The sequence below is a fragment of the Dermacentor variabilis genome, chromosome 2 (genome assembly GCF_050947875.1).
Source record: "Dermacentor variabilis isolate Ectoservices chromosome 2, ASM5094787v1, whole genome shotgun sequence".
NCBI classification, from domain to species: Eukaryota; Metazoa; Arthropoda; class Arachnida; order Ixodida; family Ixodidae; genus Dermacentor; species Dermacentor variabilis.
The window spans coordinates 105,943,986-105,970,752 of record NC_134569.1 but is presented as its reverse complement, the minus strand read 5'-3'; the positions used below and the strand labels follow the sequence as shown (position 1 = coordinate 105,970,752).

Here is a 26,767-nt window from a genome sequence, read left to right as displayed (position 1 = left end):
CAGAACACTATTTTCATTAATTTCGCGTTAATAGGTTTATTATTGGAACGGAAAGTGAAGATGGAAGTTCAATGTTTTTAATTTTATGCCGAAATCTTACAACTGGTTTGCCACTGTGACCTCAGAGATTTAAAAATATTTTCTTGCATTTTTGGTCATTGTGGCTCGTTAAAGTTTTTGAAACTTGCCAAGTTCGGTTATTGTATGTTTTTTAATATAATGTAGGCAATGTTTACCAATAAAAATGTGACCAGGCCTGAGCAGATGCTTTCAAAATCTGTGACGTCACTGCAATCTGGTGCGGGGACAGCATGGCGGCATTGGTGCCTGTCTTTTGTTTAAATGCTATTTCTGGCTCGCTAACCCTCTTTTTGTAGTAAGCATGGCACTTCTGGTATTGTAAAAGGGTAATCTACTAATACACCTCAAATTATCTTTTTCTTTAATGTCTCTTTAAAGCCTATCACTCAACCATCAGTCAATCATGGCACTTCTGGTATTGTAAAAGGGTAATCTACTAATACACCTCAAATTATTTTTCTCTTTAATGTCTCTTTAAAGCCTATCACTCAACCATCAGTCAATCAAGGCACTTCATGCCCCATGACTCTGTGGATCTAGATTGCCAAGTGGGGCTTTTTAACATGTACGCGTCTAGTAATCATGTTCCATTGATTGTTGCAGTTGGAACAGATCCAGGTGAAGCTCGACAACCTCATCTGAGCTACCTTCGAAAGCTTACAACTCTTCCCGTCGACACTGTCTTTATCTTTCTGTCCCCATCACTACACTGTGCATGGGGGAACCACTGACCACTGGCTGGACCACAGTCAACAGTAAGCTCGTCCCTCCGACTGAAGATGTTTTTTGGCATTATCTTGGCCATTGTGTAATTGCTGGCAAACACTTTTGCTTTGTTTCAGAACTAGCTACTTTATAGGTACACTTTTTTGTTTTGTTTTGTTTTGTTCTGCAGCAAAAGTGATACTGTCTTGTCAGTAAACAATAAGTAACCATTAAGACCCACCTCAGGATTTGTTGCACTCAGGGTTTGGTAATCCCAGTCTGCTACACTTCAGCATTAGCATGGCTATATTATACAGGTTTTGGAACTGCATGTGAGTCGGTCCTTGTCGGCACTTAATAATGCATATTCTGTCAATGATTGTAGGTGCGACGGGCCTTGAAAGTTTTATGGACCGACTGAGCTGCATCCTTAAAGGAGTATTGTCTGCATTTGTGTGTGCAACTAGTGTGGCACACCTCTCATTTTCAAACTGCATGAATGGGTCATGGTGAAGCAATTTGATTAGGGAGGGGAAGGGAAGAGGAGGAAGGGGGCGTGGGCTGACTGCTTCCATGGTTTGTGAACTGCATATATGCCTCTGCACTTGACTGAAATAAGAGAATTGGGCATGCAGTTTGAGACACTTCAATGAGTTGTCAAAGCAGTGTCTTGTGAAGTAAGCATGCATTACCACCAGCATCAAAATTGTAGCTTTATGAATCTCAGTGGCCCATGCAGTCTAAGAGCAGGACAGCTTAAACAGGGGACTTGGAGTTTCTGCAACACAAGCACTTCGTTTGTGGAACATGGATTTGGCTCATTCATTTATTTGCATAAGCCACTGCCTTGTTTCATTTGAAGTGAGATTGTGGAATAGCTTTCTTATTTTTTTTTTTTCAACTTTAGCACGTCAGGCATAGTGCAGCTGTTGTAGGAAAAGGACATAGCTGCTATGAGTTCATTATTAAACTAGTTGGCCACTATTTTATTAGCGGGAAAATGTATGCACACTGAGTGTCACTTATAGCCTGGTTGCACTGGCATTAGGAGTCTTCTATCCTGACTGCAGTTTTCTCTGATTAGTGAATGTTTTAAGGAGTGATATGCGCAGGTAGTTTGTTAATTGTCACATGGGAGAGGCAGCTGCTGTATTATTGTTGTCATAGATAAGGAACTACAGAAAGCAATACTACATCTTGTGTTGAGGGTTAGACGCTGTGCCTAAGTGTTTATATTCTTAATTTTTTTTTCACTTGGTGGTACAAATAGCTCCAGAGGTATGTAAACTATTACCTTTGTCATGATATTACATGTGATATGCACCTCCAAGGGCTGCAACTAAAAAGAGAACATGTGACTGCCATGTCATGAGAGGTACGTCAAACCACATGAGTAAATTTGGTAGTACCGCAGTCTCATCAGTACAACTCTTGATGCTTAGCGATATGTTACGAGGTGTGGAATTCAATCAACCGTCATTCTATTCTGCATATTCATGCTTACCAATGGCTTTGACAGAATGCAGCGTAGTTCTTGAAAGGGTGAAATAATGAATGGTTGTAAAGGACAGTGAGATGATAAAACTACTACCTGTACACAAGCAGGGAAGTCTTGGAGCATTGTGTGTGCAGAACCTTTGAATGCTTCCATGTCTGTGCCACAAATGAGCCTTGACTAATATCCAATGTCCAGTGATGCTACATTGTCCCGTGCTTGTTTTGAAATAAGCTGTGGTCATTCTATTGCAACTGTTATACCCACTCACTGAAATGTACAAAGAGGCACGAAAAGGAACTGTTGCTGCCTGACATTCTTTGCCGCAAGAAAAGAACACGAGGTTCAGACAGTGTTTCTGGAAAAATATTGGCAAGGAAGGGATTAGAGATGGCAGAATAGCCAAAGTCAGCATATAGACAGCCCTGAGGTGTAAGTTGTACGGTTTTATGTTTTGAAAATGATGAGCATCCTGGTAGGTTGTGCCTCACCTTGGAAGACCAGGTTGTTTGCTTTTATTGTCTGCTGTAGAGATCCTCAAGCTTACCATATAAATTGCAGTCTGCATTGGCAAAGGTCTATAGAGGTGACTTCTGTTAATTTGGTGCAGTGTAACTGGACCTTCTTTTTATTTCTACCATGTTCTCAGGTCCCAAAGGGTACCCTGTGCTTGTTAAACACTTCCTTTGTTTCAAAATTTTAACTGACTGTGCAGTCCAGCCAAAGTAAAAAAAACAAAAAGATAAATGGGACTCAAGTGTATGAGGTAGAATTGTTTCTGACCTGCCTTTCCATTGGTCAGAAAAAATTGTTTTAATTTATTACCTGAACAATTTGCTGGCAGCATATTTTGTGAACTGCGAATGCTGTCGTCCACACAGCTTTCACTTGTTACTCGCAGCACTTGCTTTCTTTTTTTTTTTTTCCTGCCTTCTTCAGATGTGTGATCTCAGACACTTGTGCGTAGAAATGTGGCAAATGACATCTCAAAACGGGTATGCCACAGCCTTGCGACTCCTATGACCACAGTGAGTTGATTCGGATAATAGTTTGCAACTATACCCCTGGTGGGTTCAAGCGAAATGTTTGTATAATGGTACCATGACATTTTTTTTTTTTTTTGGCTGTTTGATATATTCAGCTCGTGGTCATATTTTCACAGAGAGTGGTTGGTGAAGGGCAGTTGTGTGGGTGTCCGTCTGTGCCTGGCATCTGCACACGTTTATGTTAACTCTTTGAGGCATTCCTTTACCTTGTGTAAAACATTGAGCTCCTCCTGCATAGCAACTGATTTCATTTCCTCTGCACTTAATTTATGTCTAGTGATGCACATACTGACAGTCATGATTGCAGAATGTTTGAGCAAACCAGAACTGGTTTGGTGCGCCAAACTTGAAAAGAACTAATTAATTGGAACTGGCTTTTCACAGGGAAAATGCAGTATTAGTATGTAAAGCGAAACTGTATCGCACCTTCTAAATTAGTGCTGCCCCCTTTTGTGCAACTACTGAGGTGTTGTTTTAGTAAGGACGTGTGTGCATATTTTTCGAGTCAAGAAATAGCAGTTTGTCATCCCATAAATGTTATGCATACTACAAAGTACTCCAAATATTAGCAGAATGATCTAGTTGCATTACCCAAAGTATTTTCTTTTTCTTTCTAAAACTTATATCGACCAGAAGGGTGGCTATATTAAACCAACATTAACCGAAATGGCAAAAAAAGTTCAATTGACATCCCGAATTTTTTTTCCCCATAACTTTATTTATATACTCTGCAATAGCATCTAGTAACTATAGCACAGTAGACTTACCTGTGAGAGCCGAGTTCCCTGGTAAGCTGAACACCTCAGGGACCTTATTTAGTTTCCCATATATTTGGTGCAGCTGTGTTAAGTTGAACTGTTGATAAAGCAAGCCTATTTCCAAGATAATTTCATGTTCTTCTTGAAACTACCATAACTGTTAGAGGCAGCTGTACAAATTGCCTTTGTTCTTTACAGGCATGAGCAAGAGCATATTCTTGCTTATTGTATCATTCACAGGATCCTATCATTAGCACCATTTATGAACACGAATGTAAAGCTGACACCCTTTACTGAGCTATGTGGTATTGTTCTGCATCAATAGTGAACTCCCATTGTAGCATCTGATTTAGCCACCTCCTGGCACTTTGTCTTGGGTATGAAGCTAGTCCATGCTGTCGCATCTTCCTGAGCCGACTGTAAACATTCTTCGGTCACTTCTGCCCCTTAAGTGAGAGCCTGCACAGAAGCTGCAGATGGCCATAATGCATAATGAGTGTGTTTGCAGGTAGATTGTGCTGTTTGCGTGTGTCGAAAGTGAGAGAAAAAACAAACTGACCGACTGATCTCTCGTGGAAAGCAAAGGGAAGTGGTTGCAAGATTGTGTTGCAGTCACTGTGTGAGTTCGTCCTTGATCACAAGATGTGCTTGGTGGCATGTGTACGTCCATCAAGAAAAGGCAAAGTATGTTTGAAAGTAGTCACTGCATGTGATGTCTCATGGTCTTGGCACTGGCTGCGTTCTCTATGTTTCTGTGGTCACTGGCTGTTGCTGAAAAAAAGAAAAGGCACTTTCTCATCTAGTTGGTTGTTGCTGCACTGTGCTCACATACCTCTTTGCCACGTGTACGCATGCGGCAACAGTTTTTGATGGGTGGGCCTCACAGTGCAAATCGGTAACAGATTGGACAAGAGGGCTGACGAGGTGTGGCTACAGACCCGCTCGTACTGATCTTGAGGGTGTGAGAAGTGTGCCCATGATCGGAGTGTAGATGCTCACGAGTGAATGTGCACTTGAAATGGCCACTCAGTTATTGCTTTGTTTGTTGGTTTTACGAGCACAAACTGTTGGTCAAGTTGGTGTAGGAGCATTCTTAAGCAGACCAGACAGAATATGGGACAAAGATTGCGTGATCCTGATTTTCTATCTCGTTTTCTACATTGTGTTCCGAATGCTGCGAAACAGTACTGCATTTGTTGCATTGTAGAACGCTTTCCCAATACCATATAGGTGGCAGTAAGTGCTGCCATTCTATGTGGACCATGTTTGGGGCTCTTCTCACCTTTAACATTGAGAAGTAAGACACTTTGTCCTAGTAGTCTGTGCCCATTAGTTTGTTAGCCACATCCTCTTGTCCCGTCTGTTACATGCTGCATCAAAATTAGCCCAAATATCAGCTATACTTGGTATGTGTTGGTGTATCCTTGAAGTTGCACTGTAGCGCTGCTGAAACCAGCACAAGGTGCGACTGGGCTTGGAGACCGCTCAATCTTTTCCCTGCCTGTCCATTTTGCTTTGCCAATTAAGGGCGTGGTTGTCCTTCTCTTGTCTTTCATTTGTTCAAAGTGCCACACGACAGCTCTGGAGACATCTTGTGGCCCATACTGCTCATGAGCAGCAGCTGATGCAATAGAACGCACAAGGTACTTAGACGTCTTTCTTCTGGGGCTTTTTGTAATGGAAGCCCTACCGTACTGTGAGACCATTTATCTGCTGGTGCCAGCAGACCTACCAGAGACTGTAATGTGAAGTTGCCATATGCTGCCATGTTGTTAGTGCAGCACGAGGACATGGCAAGACTTAATTTGTGTGGTAGGGGCTATTCTACTTGTAAATTTGATCAATTTAACAACCTGTTCAACTTTGTGTGGCTTCACTGATCCACCAACATTTTTCATGAGAGTTTGTGCGAAGCTGCTGCTTTGTGAAAAAAAAAAGCAACTCTACACAAGTATACTCCAATGAAGTGAACAAAAATATGCTCATGTTGCTGCTGCTGCTTCTAAATGACGTGGCAGCATGTGTGAAATATGTTGCCAAGGGATATTGAATGGTGTTTCCGGAAACTTGTTGTTGAAATGATCTGTGGGACCATCTCCAGTAAAAGCTGTTACATGGCTTACATTCTTTCCCTATCCAGTACTTTCTCACAGTGGCATTCAGATTCCTTGGTGCTTACCACAATTTTTATTTCTTTCCTATTTGCATCTGTGCCTTTAAACACAGGGCACACTGAGCATTAATTCTGCTTTCGTCGACATTGTTCATGCCCACTGTTTGTATTTTGTTTGTGAATGGAATTTACTTTTTACTTTACTCAACATATTTATGAGTAATGTGTCACATATTGTGGTAAATGTCTGTTTCATTCATCCTTTATTTGCACTTTGGTGGCCATTTTATGAATTTGTCTGCAAATTGGTACACAACATTATCAGCATTTATTTGTTGAGATTGGCAGTGGGGACACTGCAGATTTATGTGATCCTTAAACTGAACTTAAATCTTCGATTGGCGAGCTTGTGGAGAATGTTGTCCAAATTCGTGTCTGTCACTCATCAGTTCAAGGCGTCGGCTTTGCTTCATTGTTCGGGATGTACTCCAGTGGTACCCGAGTTGCTGGAAGCTGTGGCTCAAGTTGTGCACCATTTTACACCCGGTTTGAAAAGACGCACAAGTTTATCCCTTAAGGTCTCTCCAGTGTCAAATACCAACACTCCTGTGGTATACGATTCACTGCGTGTAGTGTAGCATCCTTTTGTGTCATGGTTATATCAATTACGTGTTCATGCATCTTTGTAGGTGCAGTTGTCATCATCATCGTCATTGTCGATGACAAGCATTCTTTTTGTTAGTACTCTATTGCATGTGTGAGTGCTGTTACCCCTCAAAGTGAAAAATAAATGAGTTGGCGCATAAGCTTGACCATCCCTTCCTTAAACATGCAGCCTCCTTTCCTCCCTTTCCCTTTTTTAAGGAGCTGACATATTTTCGAAATTATAGAAATGCTACCACACACTTTTTGCACATAGAAAGGTAACATCGGGCAAGTATGAATATTAGGAAACATAACATATTTTGATGCTAAAGTTGGTCTTTAAATGCCAAACCTGGTGGCAACATTAGTGTGATGTCGTGACATGGCCTCCCCAAGAATCAACGAGAACAAATCACTGTCTCCCCCATTCCACACTATGTACACCCACACTGCAACGTCGGAAGAAGACGAGCCAGAGCCTTGGCCCTTCTTCGCAAGGTCAAAGAGAACTTAAAGAGAACTGTTTTGTCGACGCTGCCCACAATGGAGATAAATATACACAGTCATCTCAGTTGACCATGTGGGAACAATCATCAACGCGGCCTTGGTCGAATGTGCCTCCTCAGGGGCGGCCAAGCAAGTTGCCATAGCCATCGTGTTACTTGACGGACAACGTCCAAGTGTTTTTAGCGACTCCCAAGCTGCCGTCCAAGCCTTTGCCATCGGCTCCATCGCCAAGGAAGCCCACTGTATTCTCAAGGGCAAAGTGATCATCCCACGTACGCTAACATGGCTTCCAGCACAGATGGGGTCCTTTGAAGAGGGGCTCACCAACCTAAATGAGCTGGCCCGCTCCAAGGCACGAGGTCTCACATTCCATGTCCATGGAGAATCCCCCCAGCCCACAACACCATACAATAGAGATTCTCCGACCACGTACGACGAGGTCACGTAACACCTTAGTAGGAGGGTCTATCCACTCCCACACAAGGAACTGACCAAAGTGCAGATAATAACCCTCAGACTTTTGCAGACGGGGATATACCCCAACCCATTTTTATTGCACTCGATCTATTCAGACACATATACAGCAATACCTGCCCTCAGTGCAGTGATTCAGCTAACTTAGAACACATGCTCTGGTGATGCCCCTCATTACAAGGCACAGATCAAGCAGATCAGTCAAGATGAAATACCTCACTGCGAAGCCCTGACTACGGGGACCAAATGTGGGCCATCCAGAGGGCCCACGATGCGGCGGCCAGGCTCGGCCTGCCCATCGCAACGTGGGAGCAGCCCACTGCGCGATAATCACGTATCTCAGGACTCTCAAAAAAGTTTTTCCATCTATCCATCCATCCATGACATAGTACAATATTCACCGACATTGTGTAGCAATAAGGCTAGGTATGATGATGTTGCTTGTAAAAAAATATATGAGCGCTGTGTATGTTTCATCTGGCTGCACTTACATGTGTCAGCTGCAGGAATGGAACAAGCCAGTGTTTCATGATGTCATGATGCATCTGCCTCATGGAAACTAAAACTGACTCTTAAAAACGAGTATTATAAGCAGATGTTAAAGGTGCTCTGACGGTTTCCAGTGTTTATCCTTGTGCTCAAAGGCTTTGAACCTTTATTTTGTGCCAAAAAGTGACAAGTAACAATATGACCCTTCGCAGTAAGCTTAGTGGTTATGGCGTTGCACTGCTGCATTCGAGGTCTCGAGTTCAATTCTAGCCGCGGCACTTGGACTTCGATAGGAGTGAAATCCAAAAACTCTCGTGTACATTCGGTGTATGTATGTAGGTGCCCTTTAAAGAACCCCCAGGCAGTCAAAATTAATCCGGCTTTCCCCACTACGGCATGCCTCGTAATCAGCTCATGGTATTGGCACGTAAAACCCCAGAACCTAATTTTAGTTTGAAGTGAATCTTTTGTCAGTGCTCCTTTAAGGACTCTGAAACAGTCTTAGTAAATTTTGGGAAACAGATGCAGTGTGTATGTAGCATGCCTGGTTATGATCACGATCATGTCAGCCAAATATTGCACATTGCTGGAATTAAGCAAGAGCTTACATTCTCCCCTCAACACTGGCGTAAAACTCCAACTGTGCTACAGTGTTGTTAACCTCACTGTATTGATGATAGCGACAAAGACAAATCAGATGTTTGTAAACAAGGAAGGCATTGTGGTATGAAGTGGCGTCTTGAGCACAATTAAAATAATGCCAATGTTGCACACACACACACGCACGCACACTACTGCTTCTTATGAGTAGCGGCCTGTTTAAGTCTGCTGTTGAACGAAGACCTCACCCAGTACAGCAGGCTATCAGCCATATGCTGGATTCGTACACTACAGACACTTGGGACCTGCTAAGGCATTGGGAACCACAAAACCATGGCTGAATAAGGCCAAATGGAGTCATGTCTGCCAAGTATCAGTATTGGCTGAAAATAAATGCACTTGCATGGGATGCTACAACAAAGGAACATGTCAGGTTGGTGATGCATGTATTGTAGTCTAACTTTTCCTCTACACATATGCCGAATCTTGTTTTAGCCAATTTGCTCTTACTTCGTCAGTAGACTTCTCTGCCTGCTTCGTCAGCACACTTGAATCGTTGCATTATCAAGTTTTTAACAGCGCAAGAAAATGTCCTTTAAAGCAATCTAAATACGGAACGTAATCCTCTGTAAAAATGCTTTTCTTGACAGTGTCCTGGGGCACGAATGGAATGCTTACAGTGGAGCATTTGGCACTGTGGTTGGTAGTGAGCTCCGTGCAGTATACGTGAAGGGGATGAAACAACCTAGTAGTCGTACTATGTAGATAATCTTGCAGCACAAATGCATTTGGTCAGACGTTATGTGCTTCCACTTCCATGGCTCTTGAGAAGCAATTTTTATCCATTCCAGGCATCTAGTTACTTGCCTGCTTGAGCAATTGGCATGTTTCATGTTTTCTCAAATTTAAAGCATGTTAAGGGCATTTATTTCATCATGGTCGCTCAATCAAAACACACAATGTGTGTTTCGGTCGAGCGGCCATGATTTTTCCATATGAATTGAAGGATGCACCGAGTTCATGAATTAAAGGAAAGAAGAAACAGTACCTACATTCTTCACTGATGAGATAAGACAACTGGGTCCACCGTTGGCAGCAATCTCTTGCCGGTAACCACAATTCTGCTGAAAAAGGTGCCCTCTCTTAGCCTACAAACTGTTCTTTTGTGCCTCTTTTTTTTTAACTAGAATACTTGAGTAATAGGCTCATGTATGTCACATTTCAGGTGGCCCTTGTATATAGTACACTGGCCACACTTTTTGATGAATGGCTTCAGAATTCAACACTGCACTGTGGCAGCAGTACACATCGACAGGCAAAAATGCAGTGATGCAGGCCTTTGTAGATTGCGTTATCATTGAAACCACTTCAATCCACCATCATAATTAGCTGCAGCACCTGTCTTCTTGCCATCCACAACAGCATCTACGTGTATTCTTCTGAGCATGAGATGGCAGGTTGAATTTGCAGCTGCATTCTGATAGGGGTGGAATGCAAAAACCAAGTGTGCAAAGCAATGAGTGCACATTAAGAACCCCAAGTAGTCAAAAGTAACATACAACTCTCCACCACGGTGTATCCCATAGCCACAATTTGGGTTGTTAAACCCAAACAGTCGGGCCGCTGTACTGTCTTAACACCTCCCAACTGAATCCCTTGTACAATTGTGCCTGAGCCGGATTGCCTGTAAAATTGAGGACTGATAACCAACGGTCTGTTGCCTTTGATTGTGTGATAGTGACAATCGCCAATACACGAAAGTTCTTCTGTAGAAACCACTTTATTTTCAAAAGTGAAGCAATGTCAACAGTTGCTGAAACAGCAGGACAGAAAGTATCAAATTTTTAGTGTGCTAAACAAAGAACTAAAACAAAATATAAGTTACAATGCCCTACAGTAGTTTGAAGCAGTTTTTTTTATATATATATATAAAACATTTTTCTTAAGCCTTCAGAGACCTAAGCCAATAGTATAAATGTTGCAATAGTTTCCTTGATAACTTAGTTCTATAAACACTTGAGCTTCCTGTTATTTGGCTTTTTATTGTTAACAAGAGCATTTCAACACAAACGGAACCAGTCTTCTTGCAGGAGTAGTAAACGGACACAAAAGGGAAGAAAACGAAAACGAGGGCACTGATCCAAGGAATACAACCCGTGCTCAATTGTCAGAAAGTTGATTAGTGCATGCTTCAAGGAAGTTACATGCCATAAATAAAGCACACCTTGCAGGCACAGTAGCACTTCCATTTGGCAATAACAAGGTGCACTCGGCTTCCCCTGACAATAATGAGATTCATGGTCTTGAGATGACCAAGAATGGCCTAGCAGTTGTCTAGTCCGTGCTTGCATAAAAGTCACGGCAAGCCTAAAGCATGTAACTATATATTGTTTCTAACTTTTCATTATGAGTAGACTGGGCATGATTCTCTTATATATATGTTATAAAAATACTCTGTACTGTGTAAATTTTTCTGAGAATAAACACTTCCTCAGAAATCTCTCTCTTTCTCTCTCTCTCTCTCTCTCTATGTACAGTGGCATAAAACAAATTATGTACACTGAAATGTGGGCTCCCCAGGCATGATGCTGATAGCACACTGTGCCTGCAGCCTCCATTCTGTCTGTAGCTATGTACACAAATATGTTACGTTATGTTAGAATTGAAAAGCTCAGTACACAGGGTAGTAAAGCTTCTGCAATCATGATGTAGTGGGTATCTTGTTCAGCACTGCATCACATGACATTAAAAGCTAGTGAGCTTAAAGCTTCCAGTTGTCACAAACTGCAAATATGTATGTGCTTTAATTTTTGTTGCTTCTCAGCCATATGATTTCTAAGATGAAATACTTTTCAATGAGTATCAGTATAGGTGCAAAAAAAAACAGACAAACTATGTGATGATTTCACACATCCAATGCCACGTGATAGTGTAAATAGCACAGCACACTGCCTAACAAATCCCAGCTCCAATGCACATTTGTTTGCTGGCTTTGCAATGGAACTCCTGCCATTCTAGTGAAAAAAACAACAAAGTGTTAATCCCAAAAAACTGTTCTATTAATTTATTGCTTGTACAATGGTAGTGCTGGCCTATAGACATACTTTTTTCTTTCACCTCCAACTTTGCCAAGATTGTGAATTAACTGCTTTATTTGTATGCAGCTTTCTACTTAACACTTATTTGGCACAAAATTCGTGCACTGCAATGAGCTGAATTAATATAGCTTATCTTCTGAACTATTTTATCAGAAAGAGCACTCATAATAGCTGGCTGAGAAAGTGGCTGATGCATTGTCTGAGGTTTAACATTGAAAACATTATTTGACATTTTTCGCTTGGCGAAGATGTGCAAACAGTTACAGCAATGGTGTGTGGTCATTGAGTGCTTGTGTTAGTAGCTCAATGCAAACAACAATGGTGACATACAAGGTTTGCAGCAGTCCTTGAAATCCCTTATACACCAAAATAAAATTTTCATGCCTTTTAATGATCGAAATTTCACAAAGTGTTCTTATATCTCCACATATTCTTATTGGCTAAGTCAGCTGATTTTGCTTGAAAAAAAAAAAAAAGGAATGGAGAATGTTGGTTGTTGTTAAACATTTGTTTTTGAGCCATCACATGTAAAGTTGCTTTAGTCCTTATATGTGCTTTAGCCAGGGCCTTAAAGATTTTTTCTAAAAATCCCTTGAAGCTTTACAAAAAACTGCTGCGAACCCTGAGCACAGTAAAAGTACAAATTGTGATGTGGTACATAACAGTGCGCAACAAAACAGAGAACAGCGAGGTACACATAATCAAAGTTCATGCGTTGAGCCTCTCCATGACATCTGGCCCGTGCCGTATGTGACACCATCGCCAAAATAGTCCGAAGCTGCTGCAGCGGCATTCCCAGGGCCGCCACTGTATTGTCCCTGAATGAAGCGTGTTAGCTCTTCCTGAGTGTCGAAGATCATCACCATGAAAGGTGAGCCTGGTACATGCTCCCCAGACCACTTGACCTCAATGCGGTAGTCACCAGGTTCTGTTGGGTCATACTTGCACAGAATTGTGCGATCCTTCTGGCTCTCACGCTGCATTTCAACACGGAATGCACCTGGCAAGAGGAAGAGCACCATAACAGTGAGTAGAGTAGACTCTGAATGCTTAAGGTTAAGAAAGGGAGTTCTCCAATTTTTAAGAGGCTTGTTGGGCTAGTTGGTACATGGCTACACTAGGAAAATGCCAGCAAACTTCAAAAAGGGAAAAAATTGAGAGGCAGACATATTCAAAGTGACAGGTAGCCACCTTCCAGTATTTATGTCTATGTCTGTGTCACAAAAATGTGCATTGTCAAAGTATGTGCCGCATATCACTCAAGCCAACAAAGGAGCATGTTGGCCTCACAGCAGCTTCGACAGAGGGAGAAAGCGCATACGCCACAGACAACCGACGCGATCAATGGAGACTAGAAGCTTCGACAAGATACGCAAAGGTTACGATATAGAGAGAGAGGGTGCATGCCGAAACACCCCCTCAGACCCTGACACACGGTGAGCAGAATGACAGAAGGAGGGCGACAGCTAGATGGTGCGCCAATGGATGAGTAACCACCCTCAAAGACGTTTCAGTGGCTGCAGCCGAAAGCACAAGAAATGTCTAGAAGATTCCCAGGCTCTGTTCATGCTATGGGAGCAACGGCTCTGGCAGAAAGTTCGAGAAATGTCGGCAAAGGCAATAAAAGCACTGTGCGGGAATCGGTGGGGGAATCAGACCGCACCAGTGAAGAGTTGTGATGCGTAGACTGACCTTCTGCAGAAGAAGGGGATTCCCCGGCAAGCTAGCCGACAAGTTCTTCGAGCGTCTGCATCTCCAGAAGAAGTCGCTTCTTCCAGGTTTGCCTTGAGTTACGCCGAGGACGATTGGCGCAAGACAAGCACGGGTGAATACGAGTGGACACTTTGTACTCCTATTCATTCTGTACTGTGCATGTTGAACTCTTAGTGCTTGTCGTTCATTATTTTCCAGAGTTTTGTTAACACCCATCTGAACTGCATTGTGCTGTGCCTAGCCGAAGTGTGCATGCATGTATGTAACTGCCTTATTTGAAGAATATATTTTGTTGAGTTTTGACAACTCTAGCCTTTGACTCGGTCTTTGGACCACAACCGGCATTCGCCGGCCCACTAGAAGGTCTCTTATTAATTGTCTGTGCTTTCGTGGGATTATTTCTGGAAGCTGATAAAAAGGCTTTGGAATTTGGTCCAGCGCTAGTGCCTTATTCACAGGGTGTGTGACAGTCTGCCTCTCAATTTTATCCATTTTGCAAGTTTGCTGGCATTCTCTGATTCTACTTCAGTACTTAACTTACACCATTACTTATATAGGATGCAGCAGTTCAATCACATGAAAAGTGTTGCAAGGATGCTACTTTACTCTGGGGCATAAGCAAAAAGCACAGGCATAGGCTTTTCTGCGCACCAACTACTAACACAACACAATATTTTAAATTGTGTATACATTTCATTACATCCCCCTTCTCCATCCTTTGCACTTCCCCCCCCCCCATTTCTCTCTCCCGTATTCCTCCTAACCCCACAGCCATACCGGCCAATGTTCAGGTGTCAGCATCATGGCAGACATTTACGGTATGGCAAGCAGGACTTGAGCATACTTCAGTGCATGTGAGCACTAACATATATTCACAGGCAGGTTGTAGAAGCACTAGTATCGAAGGAAATATTTCACCACTTATATTTCAGTAGATCACTCCTTATAGCATTCTGCCACTGAGCACATGAATTCAAGTTCAATTTTAGGCTGCCATGGTCACATTTCAATGGGGGCAGAAAAATGCTTGCATAATGACATTTTGGCACATGCTAAAAGCACTGGGTTGTCATATTTCGGCAACCCCCTACGGCATTTGTCATAGCCAAACTGTGGCTCTGTAACACAAAACCCAATCAATAAATCAATCAATTAATAAGGAAAGCCTGCGATTGCAAATGTGCCCACCTTTGGGCCCCCTGATGCGCACTGTCAGCTGACCTGCGCCAGCTCCCCTGGTGTCACAAATGAAGCGGCTTTGGTAGACCGCCAGGACACCGGGCTCTATGCCGGGCCCATACACTCGCACTTTAGATGCATCAGGTGCACCAGCAATGCGGAGGGTGTAGGGGCTTCCTGCCAGGGAAAAAGCACACATGGAATTAGACATTAAAATTGTGCAAGCAAAGACATTCCAACAGCAAATTAGACCAGGAAAGTATGAACCTCCAGGTCTTGTACAAACCAATTAGACCTTTAAATTGTGTAAATGATGGAAACATCGTAACAGCAAACGAGACAGGCCTAAGTATGAACCAGCTAGCTGAGCAGTTTGTGTTGTTAAGCACATGCGGAACTGATTAGCTCATCCTTACCCAGGTTCTGTGACCCAACAATGCACCAATAAGTACGCACTGCATTACACGTCACTATTTCATTGGCTTTTTGTGAAGTGACAGTTGTTAGTTTAACCACATGACCAGAAATTTAGACCACACACTGAAATTTCAATCCAGAGTGAATAATAGATAAAATAAATTACCTGCAACTTACTTGTCTGATGCAAATATGGCAACCACACAGTCCACAATGTGATAATTGAGCTTACTGAACATAAGCACATTAAGCTCCATGTGTCTTTACTACTAGTACAATATTTCACATATTAAGAATTATATATAAATATGGAAAAAGAAATGTCCAGATAAAACATTCTCACCATAACAATGTTAGCAGTCTTGCACAGGCCAGTAATAACAGTTACAGAGTAATAGTACAGTTAACAAAACCTGTAATGCCAGGATTTAGTATTCTATGTTAGTACATATGTGACCACTATCATTTCATTCTTGTCACTGACATATATTATGCTTCCAAAATTTAAATTGGTTGCACATAATGAGACTAACCACACAAGAGCCACATGAATAAAAATGAGTTGTATCACATTTGGCAGGCACTTTCAAGTCATGAACCGATATCACCAAAAGGTAAGCAGATATTTGAGGTATTCCACCTTGATAACAAGGAAACTTAACAAGTGCTGCGAAGGAAAATTATAAGTGCAATGTCGAGAGATGTGGTGTGGATTTGTCAGCAAATGCTGATAACTGATGCTCAGACAAGATAAGAGGAAGAGGAAAAGTTAGAACAGGTCATACAACTTCTGGCTAAGGTGACCAGTAGTCTATTACCATAACAGAACGGATGCCAGAGGAACGTAAAATGAAGTTGAGGGCTGCGGAGGATTCAACAGAGTGATGAGATTAGAGAACCTGCAGGCACGGAACAACCACATGATGCAGGACAGGGATAATAAGAGATATTTTCACACAAACCATGTTTTTCTTTTTGCTAGTGACCATCTTTCACCAGATTATCACAGTTCTGAAGTTATTCCTTGGAACAAGACATGCCCGCTGTATCTAAAATTTCTTGAATGTTGCCACAAATTCTAAGCAAAAGAGTCTCGTGAAATCAGATTTCACACACAACACAACTAGTGTTGTACATTATTTATGGTATGCGAGTACTATATTGATTACTCTGGAATGTGCAGTGATACATGTATAAATAGCATATTGGACTTGATCCCTCAGTTGAGGTTTGATGACTGAAGACTGCTTGCCATTCTTGTGATTTGAGTGTTGCTAGTCTTTCTGGGTACAAGTTAGCTCAGAATAAAGAGCTAGCTTGCACTTTTGGAAGTGCTTGGTCCTAAGCCACCACTACAATGTGACAATATACAGGCGAGGCCTCTGCCCTATAGTGGACCTAAATAGGCTGATGATGATAACGGAAAATAAAACTTCACATCTCTTACCAGGAATATGGTCTCCACCATATTTGATAGTGAGCAAATGACGTCCACCTTCCTGGGGCTTTAGGTAGAGAGTGAATGTGCCATCACGGTGATCATACAGCTCACAGTGTGCCATCTTGTGGGGGCCCATGCAATGTGCAGTCAGCTCCCCTACAATACAACAAGACAGAGCAGAAGTTGGAGTAATTGCACAATGATAGAGATCATATCATTTTATGTGCCTCCTCTTGATCGAAAAGCTTGGGCACACATTAAACTCTTTACATGACAGTGCAACAAGTGTCGCTTTCATGTGCTGGTCCTTGCAGTTCACATGCTGCACTTTACCAGTCATGGTTATAGGGGCACAGAAAAATGGACATTAATATCTGCAAGATTTTGCTTGTCTCTTTTGGCAGCCTGCAATACTTTGAAGCAGCAGGCAGGGCGTAGTTGTTCATTTTATGTATATATTTTGTTATTCTAAACTCTAAATTTATGTTTAAGCTCACCACAATTTTTATGACTCTTTTGGCAAAAGAACAGTAAATTATTTATTTTCTCATCAGAAATATTGAACAATCATTGACAGCTGTAGCTGTTTCCCCGGTTGGCTTTTTCAAGAATTTGTTTTTATGGCACATTGTTATAACTTGTCACTATGATTTTACATTGGCACCGTGGAAATCTTGTGCATAGCCAATAGCTATGCAGGAAAACAAGTTCAACACCAATGGTTCTTTACAATTTTTCTTCCAAGTTGGCTTTAATTAGTATAACTATACGGCATAGTGAACATGCCCTTTTATTTCACTGCAGTATAACCAATGTTTACAAGGTGGGCATGAACATTTGCTTCCACTAAAATTGCTTCTGGGTTCTGTTTCACTGAAATCATCCAATGGTGAGCGTATAGGATTGCTTTTACAATAATGCTAATGCTTGCAATGCCAGCTTTGCAATAATGTTGGCGCTAAGTTATAAATCATGAGCTTGCACAAGAACCCTTTATTACTACTGTTGGTACTTTATGGCTGTTAAGAGTGCTAGAAAAAAAAAATTCAGACAACTTCTGCGCAGACACATAAAGCAACTCTGGAGGTTGTGTAACATAGCTAGCATTGCGACACAGCTTTCAGATGAATATACGGATGCCTTTAGAGCTGCAAGAGGCCACAATAGCTACCGCTGTAAAAGCTGCGGATTCTATGAGGAAGATGCACGCACCTGGCCCACCCTTGCGTGTGTCAATGAACGCCTTGATCTCTTTGCCTACTGTCCCACCTCGAAGGCCTTCACCCGAGCAAAGCACACGACTTGCGTCGCAACTGGCTGCCACCATCACCTTGAGCGGACAGCCTTTCACCTGGCGCTCTGACCACATGACGTTGAGAAGGTAGGCCCCTGTAAAGTACCGTGCAGGAGGCAGAGCATGATATACATGGCAGAAGTGAGTCATATGACAAAGCTTTAAAATGACAACATTGCACCATATTTTCTGGTCTATAAGTGCGTTTGTTTCCTAAAATTTTTGCTGGTGTATCTTATATATCAATTCTACCCTAATGAATACAGAAGGTACCACATGGCTGCACTAATGACAATGGTTCACTTGACGTGAATAAAACAATTTCATTTTGTGCATGCAGAAAAATGGTGCGAAATTTTTTTCTTGGGAATCATCCCTGGCAATCAATGGCAATCAGTGGTGTGTAGGAGTTGAGCACCTCAGACTCAGGTTAAGTGCAGCATTTTCGTAACGAAGATGCATGCGTGCGAACCCATTAGTATCTTGTTGCAAAGTGTGTACTTCTGTGCATCTTATAAACTTTTTTCGTAAAAATGGCTGTTTTAGGGGGTGCCTCTTATACAAGGATGCGACTTAGACACCGAAAAATACTGTATGTACACTTCCAAGGTTGTACATAACACAATGACAGCTACATAATTTTCTTTATAAGTTCAATTTCATGCTTCGAATTAGGGCTAGAAGTCTATTAGCATTTTTGACTCTTGATAATTCCTCTTTAATTATCTAACTGATTGAAGGATTGTTTGCACTGGCCTGTATTCATAACATACATATAAAGAAATTAGGGAAATACTAGCCACACATGTTGTATTAACCACTGCTTTTACTAATATGCAAGTGATAATGATGAGTTAACACTTTACGCAAGGTGGGATTTACAAAGCAACCATCTTGCAGTCAGGGGTGGCGCCAGAATTTTTTTACTAGGGGGCACCCACAACAAACGAGTTCCTTTGGGGGGCAGGGAGGCAGGAAATTTATGTGTAGTGTTTTGACTATTTTTAAGTGAGCTGAAGGCCTTCTAAACACATCAGTGTGAATAAGCTATTCCAGCATCGCAGTAAGATATAAATTAAAATTTAGCATATTTATATAGCAGTGCATCTGCTAAGAAAATGAAAATTTATATAATACATGGTAAGGCACATACATAATAAAGCAGTATTAAATAAAGAAAACAAAAACAGGTACCCAGCAGCAACAAAATAACATCACTTAACTAGACTGCAATATAGCTTCAAAAGAGTGTATTTCACAAAAGGAGAGAGAACTAACACCTCTAAGCAATGTGCATATCAATTCCAACTAAGGTAAAGAAGCGCTATATGACCAAAAAAGAATTGAATTAATAGACTCTTGTGGCGCCGGCTAGTGATATTAAAGGCTGGAAATGGGGAAAAGAATAACAAAAAGGTATATGGGAAAATAAAAAACAAATAGAAAAGTGGAGAGAACTGCAAAAATAGTGCATGCAATAGGCATTTCAGTCAGTGTCACATTTGGTCATACAGTACAGAAGGTTTCACAAACATAAATAACACTGTTCACTAGACAAGCTAGGCCACTGTGGCCTCAGACAGCACCCTATATGGAGTCTCTTTCAAAGTGATGACAAGGACAGAGGAAGGTCTCGTCACAACCACACATGCCAATGCCTGCGCTGTGACAGTATAAGGCAAAACACAGCCGCAATTTATTCGATGGTGAAGCGGGTGTTTCGATACCAGTATAGGTATCGGTCCTACGCCCGTGCCGCACAATTTTCCCGCAAAAGCACCGCAAAGATACGATGGGGTATCATTATATTGGCATACTAGTGCAGACGTATATGTTGATTACTGTACGCAGTATCAAACATGTTGACAACATGCTGAAGATCTATCTTATTGGCAAGAGATTGCTCAACCACAAGCACAGCTATGTCGTTCAGACAGTTATTCGTCATCTTGCTGCGAAGATAAGTCTTCAATCTTTGAAGGCACACATGCACTCGCAAGATGATGACGATGCCGATATCATCAAGGCGATAACAACTAGCTTGTGCAGTTTGTGGAAGGCTATTTTATATTCTCCCAAGACAATCACCAATTACAGCAGTGTCTCTATCTTGCTCTTTCTTTCGGCTTTGATGCGCTGAAGAAGTTTCGTTATCAGCTTGTACTCAAGTTCAACGCTTTCGATGTCGTATGCATAGTACTCAGCAAAAGGCTTCAGTAAGGAGATGTTCATAAAATTTTCACTCCGTTGGTGGAGAGCCCTAACTCCACAGAGTATACCATTATTCTCCGTGAACAGCCTAGTCAGCTCCGCAATCAGGTGGCCTAAAATGGGCAGAAAAACTGCGACTCTGAATGCTTCCTTTGAATCTGGAGGCTCTTCTTCAACACACCGTCCTTCACTCAATACGTACTGTTCTAAATGCAGCAGAAGGCGTGTCATTCTCTGCTTTTCTCTTTGGGACACCCCGTTCTTAGAAATAAGCGGTGACCTCTTTGCATCCAAGTGCTTAGCGTTGCAGAATCCAAGAAACCACTCAAAGACAGCCCCACTTGCGTAGTACCTTACTACGACTGATAATTGTTCTGTCTTGCTTAAGTCCCTGGTTTCATCAACAATAAGTGCAAAGTACTGTACTTGGAGCTTTTCATCTCTTCCTTTATACTTGTTAATGTGATGTGGATGAGAATTTCGAGGATTTTTGGTCTTGTATCGAGGAATTTCGAGGAATTTCGAGAAATTTTTGGTCTTGTATCGAATGATGAACGTACTTCGCGTTCACTGCTCCACCATTCAGTTTCTTTCCGACAATATCGTCATATTTCGCAAACAAGTTCAAGAGCTCAACGAAGTTTCCCTTGTTTTCACTTGTGGCACTTTTATCGTGGCCCCTCTGAACATTTCCCTGAAAGACAGGGAATCACAAAATATCTACGACTCTTGCTATATAGAGGCGATTTTCCTGCACTTCCCTGAAGTATGTGTCGCTGAGATGTGTTGCAATTGACTTGCTCTGTTCTCCTGACTTCATCTGCGTGTAGGAAACCCATGATGTCTGGCAAGACTTATGCGTGAGTGAGTTTTCGTGCTTTCTGAAACCAGCATGTTTTTTTAGGGCTCTTTTTTCAGTTACTGTATCCAACGGCGACAAATGCAGATTTCTCATTGGCACCAGTAGAAAACATTCTGCAAGGCTAACAGAAAGCTGTGTCAGCCTGCGCACTGTATTCCAACCAAGGAAATAAGCAGTACCAGTCCGAGTAGAAGCTTCTGCTCAATTTGCCATACTTCTTAGATGGAAATGGGTTCAGTATTGGATGTGTGGGTGACGCTGTCTTAAATTTCAAAATGTCCAACTGGCCTGCATGGTCGACATCCACATCCGAGGCGGTGAATTTGGTCGCAGAATCAAGTTCATCCCTTGCTGCACATGATGCGGAAAGCTCGTCACACTCACTGTCCATTTGCATCGACAGACAGACGTCGTCAGAAGTGATGCTGTTCACAGTCTCTTCAAGAGGAATCAAAACGGAGTGCTGAGAACAATTTTCATGTTCATGGAGCGTCTCTAAATCTCCCATTGTTGAAGCAGAAAGCTTGGTGTGGACGCATTGTTGCTTGGTCCGCTTGCTTCGAAAAAAGTCGGCAATGGACCTTTGTTGCTACATCCTAAGGCAGCCCAAAGGTCCTGTGGCATCGACCACACGTTGGAGCCTCTTCCGGTGGCGAGATAGGCTGGCATTTCCTCCCACAATATGAGCACTGCTTGCGAGCGAGCAAATGAATCCGCTGAAGTGGTTGGTGCCACCACTGCGAACTAGAACTAAGCCAGTGCAATGAGCAGAACGGCTCCGCCGCATTGTGAATTGTGTGCCCAGGGGCAATTACAGCTGCAGCGCTGTCATCGCTCACTACTGAAGCTTCTGTTACAACTCAATATGGCAAAGAGCATTTCTTAGACGTTTACAAGAGAATCGAGAAAAGATGACATGACAAGACAACGAAACACTACTACTACGCTACTACTACTACAACAGTGGTTGTATGGAAACGAGATAAACTTAATATCAAGGTACGATATAATACGTCCCTGCTATTTCTGAAAAATAAACACCATGCAAATATGTCAAGCGGACAACTTACACAGGGCGTGCAGAAAAAGAGCCGCATTAATTAAAGCACACCGCAGGGTCTAGGTGACACCACGGAAGCATCGGCATGTTAAATGAACAGTTCTGTGCCCGTCACGGTAGCTTTGCGCATACGTCATTGCTCGAAGTCATGGATTTGATCCCAACCGCGGCAGCCGTGTTTCGACGGAGGTGGAATAAAAAAACAACATAATTCAATTTAAATTTAATATTTCTGCCACAATGCCATGTGCCATGTGGGGCAATGACAATACTCTACCCTCTAAGATGTTAAGACGTTATAAAATATGGCACACAACAATGCCTCAAACAAACACCTTTCCCTGTGTGTTCTGTGTGCTAAGCAGACAAACAGCTGGGGTGCATGCAAGGTAATGTTTAATGTCAACACAGCACTCTTGCGTTGGATCGAACATTGCAGAAATGAAACATTCACCGTCAACATCACCGCTAATTATCGTCAATCAAAGCAAACAACACAGAAAGCTTCACATACATCGATTTCCACAGTGCATGGGATCTGCATTATTTTTCCTTCATTCCTACTACTACCGGATGTACTCGTCAGTGGGCTTGGAGGATTCCTGGCCCAAACATCACTTCGAGCCGCAACAGTCCCAAGTGCGTTGCCATTCGGCACCCGTCTTCACTGGCAGGTAATTAGGTTTGCGGAGCAGATGGTTAAGTGGTGGCGTCCTGCAAGGGTGGGTGGCTTACCAGGTCTTTTTGAGAGTAGGAAGCGTCGCCCCAACAGTTTTCTGTGAGAAAAGCTGCATCTTAGAAGGGTCATGACCTCTCAACTCGTTTGACCCCTGTTGCGATTTCGTGGCTGAGGCTATTACATCGGAGGCGTGAACTAGCTGGTTCAGGCAAGCAGACCGAACAATGAAGAAATGTAGCTCATTTTAAAATCTATTCAGAACACTTGGAACCATTTTTATCTCATTGCAGCAGTTTGCGCTATATTTCAAGTGCCTATTCTATAACAAGCGTGAGGGTAATTGCTTGTGATCAGAAATTTTCTATAATAAATTGTTATGCATAAACAAGGCCATCCTTTGTAAGCGGCGCTGCTCTCACATATCTGCCTCCAAATTATATAAGACATCAAAATTGATATTTTGTTTCATACCGCCTACCTTGGATCAGCCTTTTAGCGCTATTGGGGGGGGATGTCAAGGGGGGGAGGGCAGCCGGAAATTTTTGTGGTGGCGGCGGCTGCCCCCCTGTTCCCCCCCCCCCTGGCGCCGCCCCTGCTTGCAGTAACCTTTTTCTAGCACTTCAGGCTCGCAGTTTTCATCACAATGTAAGAGCATGCTGTGAGCTAACAAACAATAACTACATAGGCATTGATTCCTCTGTAGTTAAGGGGATGTTCTTAGACAGAGGACATATCCCTGTACAATAGCATGAAGAATATTATGAGGACACGCTGTTTATTTTGCTGATGTGACCTTATTTGGTTAGGTGGTCAAAATTAATTGTGAATAATGACAAGCGAATTTTTATTTGAATAAGGACAATTTAAATCTCAAGCTGGTGCAAGAGCTACATGTATTAAAATTGAAGACACTCGTTCAGCAAATTATTCTAGGTATAAGAAACAAGAAACTGCTTTTCACATAAAAAATTGTGCCTGCCAAACAAGAATCCTTGAGAGTACGGAAAAACAATTGCCAGAACAGGCAGATTGTACAGTGCAGTCTACTGTTAAATAGAACACTCTTATGCATCGCTCTCACTCTGCTAGTTCTCTAACTGCAAGCGCCAGCTGAAGCTATGTCAATGTATTGCACAGGGGCATGAAAAGGTGCTAGCAGCACCAACGGGCATGAAAAGGTGCTAGCAGCACCAACGACAAGTGATCTGCTGCAAAGCCAGGCAATTGCACTTTGCTTAGAAGGAATTTACACATGCTCCACACTAATTAGACCACCCTGTACATGTGGTTGAACAGCATCTTCCATCCAAGCATGTTTGGCCACCTTTAGACTAAAATTGTGAACAATTTGCTCAAGTATTTGCACTGCTTCAAGTATATGAACTGAAGTTAGAAAAAAAAACGGCATCAAAAGCACATCCTGTGACATGTACACAGGGCAAGCACCACTAAGCACCCACTTATTCAAAAGTGGCATGTACAATTGTCTTGTAACATAGAGTAGTCATTTAGAGAGAAAAACAGGCCAACATATTGGATTTCTGTCACACACACACGGGAAAGTCAATGCAATAACACTGAAATCTGGCACATTTATTTTAATGCTGTTGTCGTTCTATGAAACAGTGAAACTTCGACTCTATGTAGTGTGCCTGACCTGCCACTAAACACAAGGCAATAGCAGTATACATTAAATAATAAACTTTTAATTGGTTTTAGATTCAGCAAGGCGGTGACAAGACAAGCTCATTGAAAGATACATGCTACACACACACAAACCCATTCTTTTAAAGTAGCAAATCAAAAACATCTACAACTTGGAGAACATACCTGGGGTTGAAGGGGTATAGAGGGCCTTGTACGTGTTGTTGCCTAGTGGAATCAATTGCACCGGGATGTCAGTCTTGACACCATTGAGGCTCACCTCAGGACAACCTAAAGAGTAAAGCAAAAATAATCACACTGAGTTAGCCTGTAGTTCAGGTAACCTCGCACAAAACACTTAGAATGAAAATGAGCACGGCCCAGCGTCAAACCTGATGATGGGTCAAAATTCAGGTCTAGCTTGGAAAGCTAACTTTTTGTTTTGTAGTAAGAACAGCCTTCCTTTAGTGAAAGTTTAACAAGTGAACACTAAATGTAATATGCCCATTGTTCACTCTACAGAGCTCGCATGTTTGTTCCCCAATTTTCTTATTTCTTTCATGCACACAACTACAGCAGAAGGGTGACTACAGTACTTCACTAATACAGTTGAATTCCGTTGATTCAATCCTGACAGGACCAACAAAACTGGTCGAACTACCTGGCAGGTTTATTTAAGCAAAAGGCAGAAAAACACACAAAAACAAGTTGATTCACTTCGCACTATTTGCCTTTTACATTAGTTTCGCTGCAACATAACTTATCACGTGGCGAAGTATACTAAGCAGCAAAAGGCACCACTATTATGGGACATACCATGTGTTCCTTAATTTAAACACGCACATATGCTGGCTTCGGTCACAGTACGGGCACCGAGACACCTAATAAGTTTGCTGGCAGGACTTCAGAGTTTTAGAAAGATCCTTACTCTTTTGTTGCTTTTAAACATCCCCTTGACTTTCTGAGTTTTTCAAGCAAAGCTTGTATTGGCTCACAAGTTTCGGTGGCGGTCTGGTCACGAAAAAACTCAGTTGCTCCTAGAGCAGAGCAGCCGCGGCAAAGGACGGTTTGGTGAGGTGACAGCTGTGCCAGCGCCAGAGCTTGAATCATTAGCAAGGATTCCAGCTGCATAGGCGCGTGCTCACGTCATGCGAGCAACCAATCAGAGCCGTTTCGCTTCCGCAGGGGAGAGAAAAGGCAGGAAAGGGTTTCACAAACGCTGTGCCGGCTTCGTTTCTGTTCAGTTCAGTTTCGGAAAATGGACGGGATGCCCACACTTTGTGCATTCCTCCAAGGAACAGGCAGCGTTCGATGAGCGGCGGCGAGAACTCTCCCTTAAGAGGGCTTGCCATCGGCGCACCGATCCAGCCGTTAAAGTCGTCCGAACCCAAGCAGTCCGACAGCGATGAGAAGAGAATCCCGAGCTGAGAGAGTGGGAGGCCGAAGCAATCCGGCACCGTTTACCTGTGGGTCACTTAACCGTAACGAAGGTCCCGTGCATGCAGGACAAGCTTCGTTTACCCCATTTTTCAGTAGGGGAAGGGTTGGTCATTTTTTTTTTTCATCTTACCGCCTTACTTTCATTAGCTTTCCTAAACCACAGATTTTTTTTCTCCATTTCTTGATGCACGGCACGTGCGCATGCATATAGTTAAGTAACACGTACTAGGCCCCGTTCACGGTCTCATATACAAGCATGTGGCGGATGAAACGAGGATTCAAATCGTTACAGTAATGTCAGAAACAGCTCCAAAAGGTTGTCAGCATGCTTATTAGGCATCTAGGTGCTCGTACTGTGACCAAAGATGGCGCATTCATGCCTGTATAATTAAGGAATGCATACTATGTTCCGCGGCAGAGTCCCCTTTCCATTCTTGGTGTGCTTCACTGCAATAAATTGCACATGCTTCACCGCATAACCGTCTATATTGCGGCAAAGCTGATCAATAAAGTTCGAATTATCCGGCGAAGGCCAATTTCGATATTGAAATAACATAAGTTTGGGCCCATAGAAGTGTATAGGCGCGGGTGCCGGCCAGGACCTTTGGTCAGGTTCGCCTCGAATCACATGTATTGTGATAAACCAATAAACAATTTATATATCAATCAATTAACAAACAAATTTAATTAACTGGAATCGAATTAATGAATGTTAACTGTATTCCGTTCCTCCCTGCTGTCTTAATATTTCTGAGAATCCCCTTTATTTTTATTGTCTTTGTCATGATGTCATTGAATCATTGTGGTGGCCACCAG

At 42.4% G+C, this 26,767-nt stretch overlaps 2 protein-coding genes across 3 annotated transcripts in view; one reads left to right on the top strand and one right to left on the bottom strand.

The window, feature by feature from the left end:
- LOC142572478 (COMM domain-containing protein 10-like) overlaps positions 1–7,004 on the top strand; it is a 30,217-nt gene extending 23,213 nt beyond the window's left edge. The window contains exon 7 of the mRNA XM_075681629.1: positions 685–7,004. Within this exon, the coding sequence (XP_075537744.1) occupies positions 685–723 (39 nt within the window). The 3' untranslated portion in view covers positions 724–7,004. The remainder of the gene's footprint in view (positions 1–684) is intronic.
- A 3,670-nt stretch (positions 7,005–10,674) lies between these two features.
- Positions 10,675–26,767, bottom strand: part of jbug (filamin-type immunoglobulin domains fbug) — a 206,564-nt gene continuing 190,471 nt past the window's right edge. For both annotated transcript variants that reach the window (XM_075681604.1, XM_075681605.1), the window contains 5 exons: positions 24,698–24,802; positions 17,974–18,150; positions 16,768–16,917; positions 14,913–15,080; positions 10,675–13,011 (listed from right to left, as the gene is read on the bottom strand). In XM_075681604.1, coding sequence (XP_075537719.1) covers positions 12,713–13,011; positions 14,913–15,080; positions 16,768–16,917; positions 17,974–18,150; positions 24,698–24,802 — 899 coding nt within the window. In that variant the 3' untranslated portion in view covers positions 10,675–12,712. The remainder of the gene's footprint in view (positions 13,012–14,912; positions 15,081–16,767; positions 16,918–17,973; positions 18,151–24,697; positions 24,803–26,767) is intronic.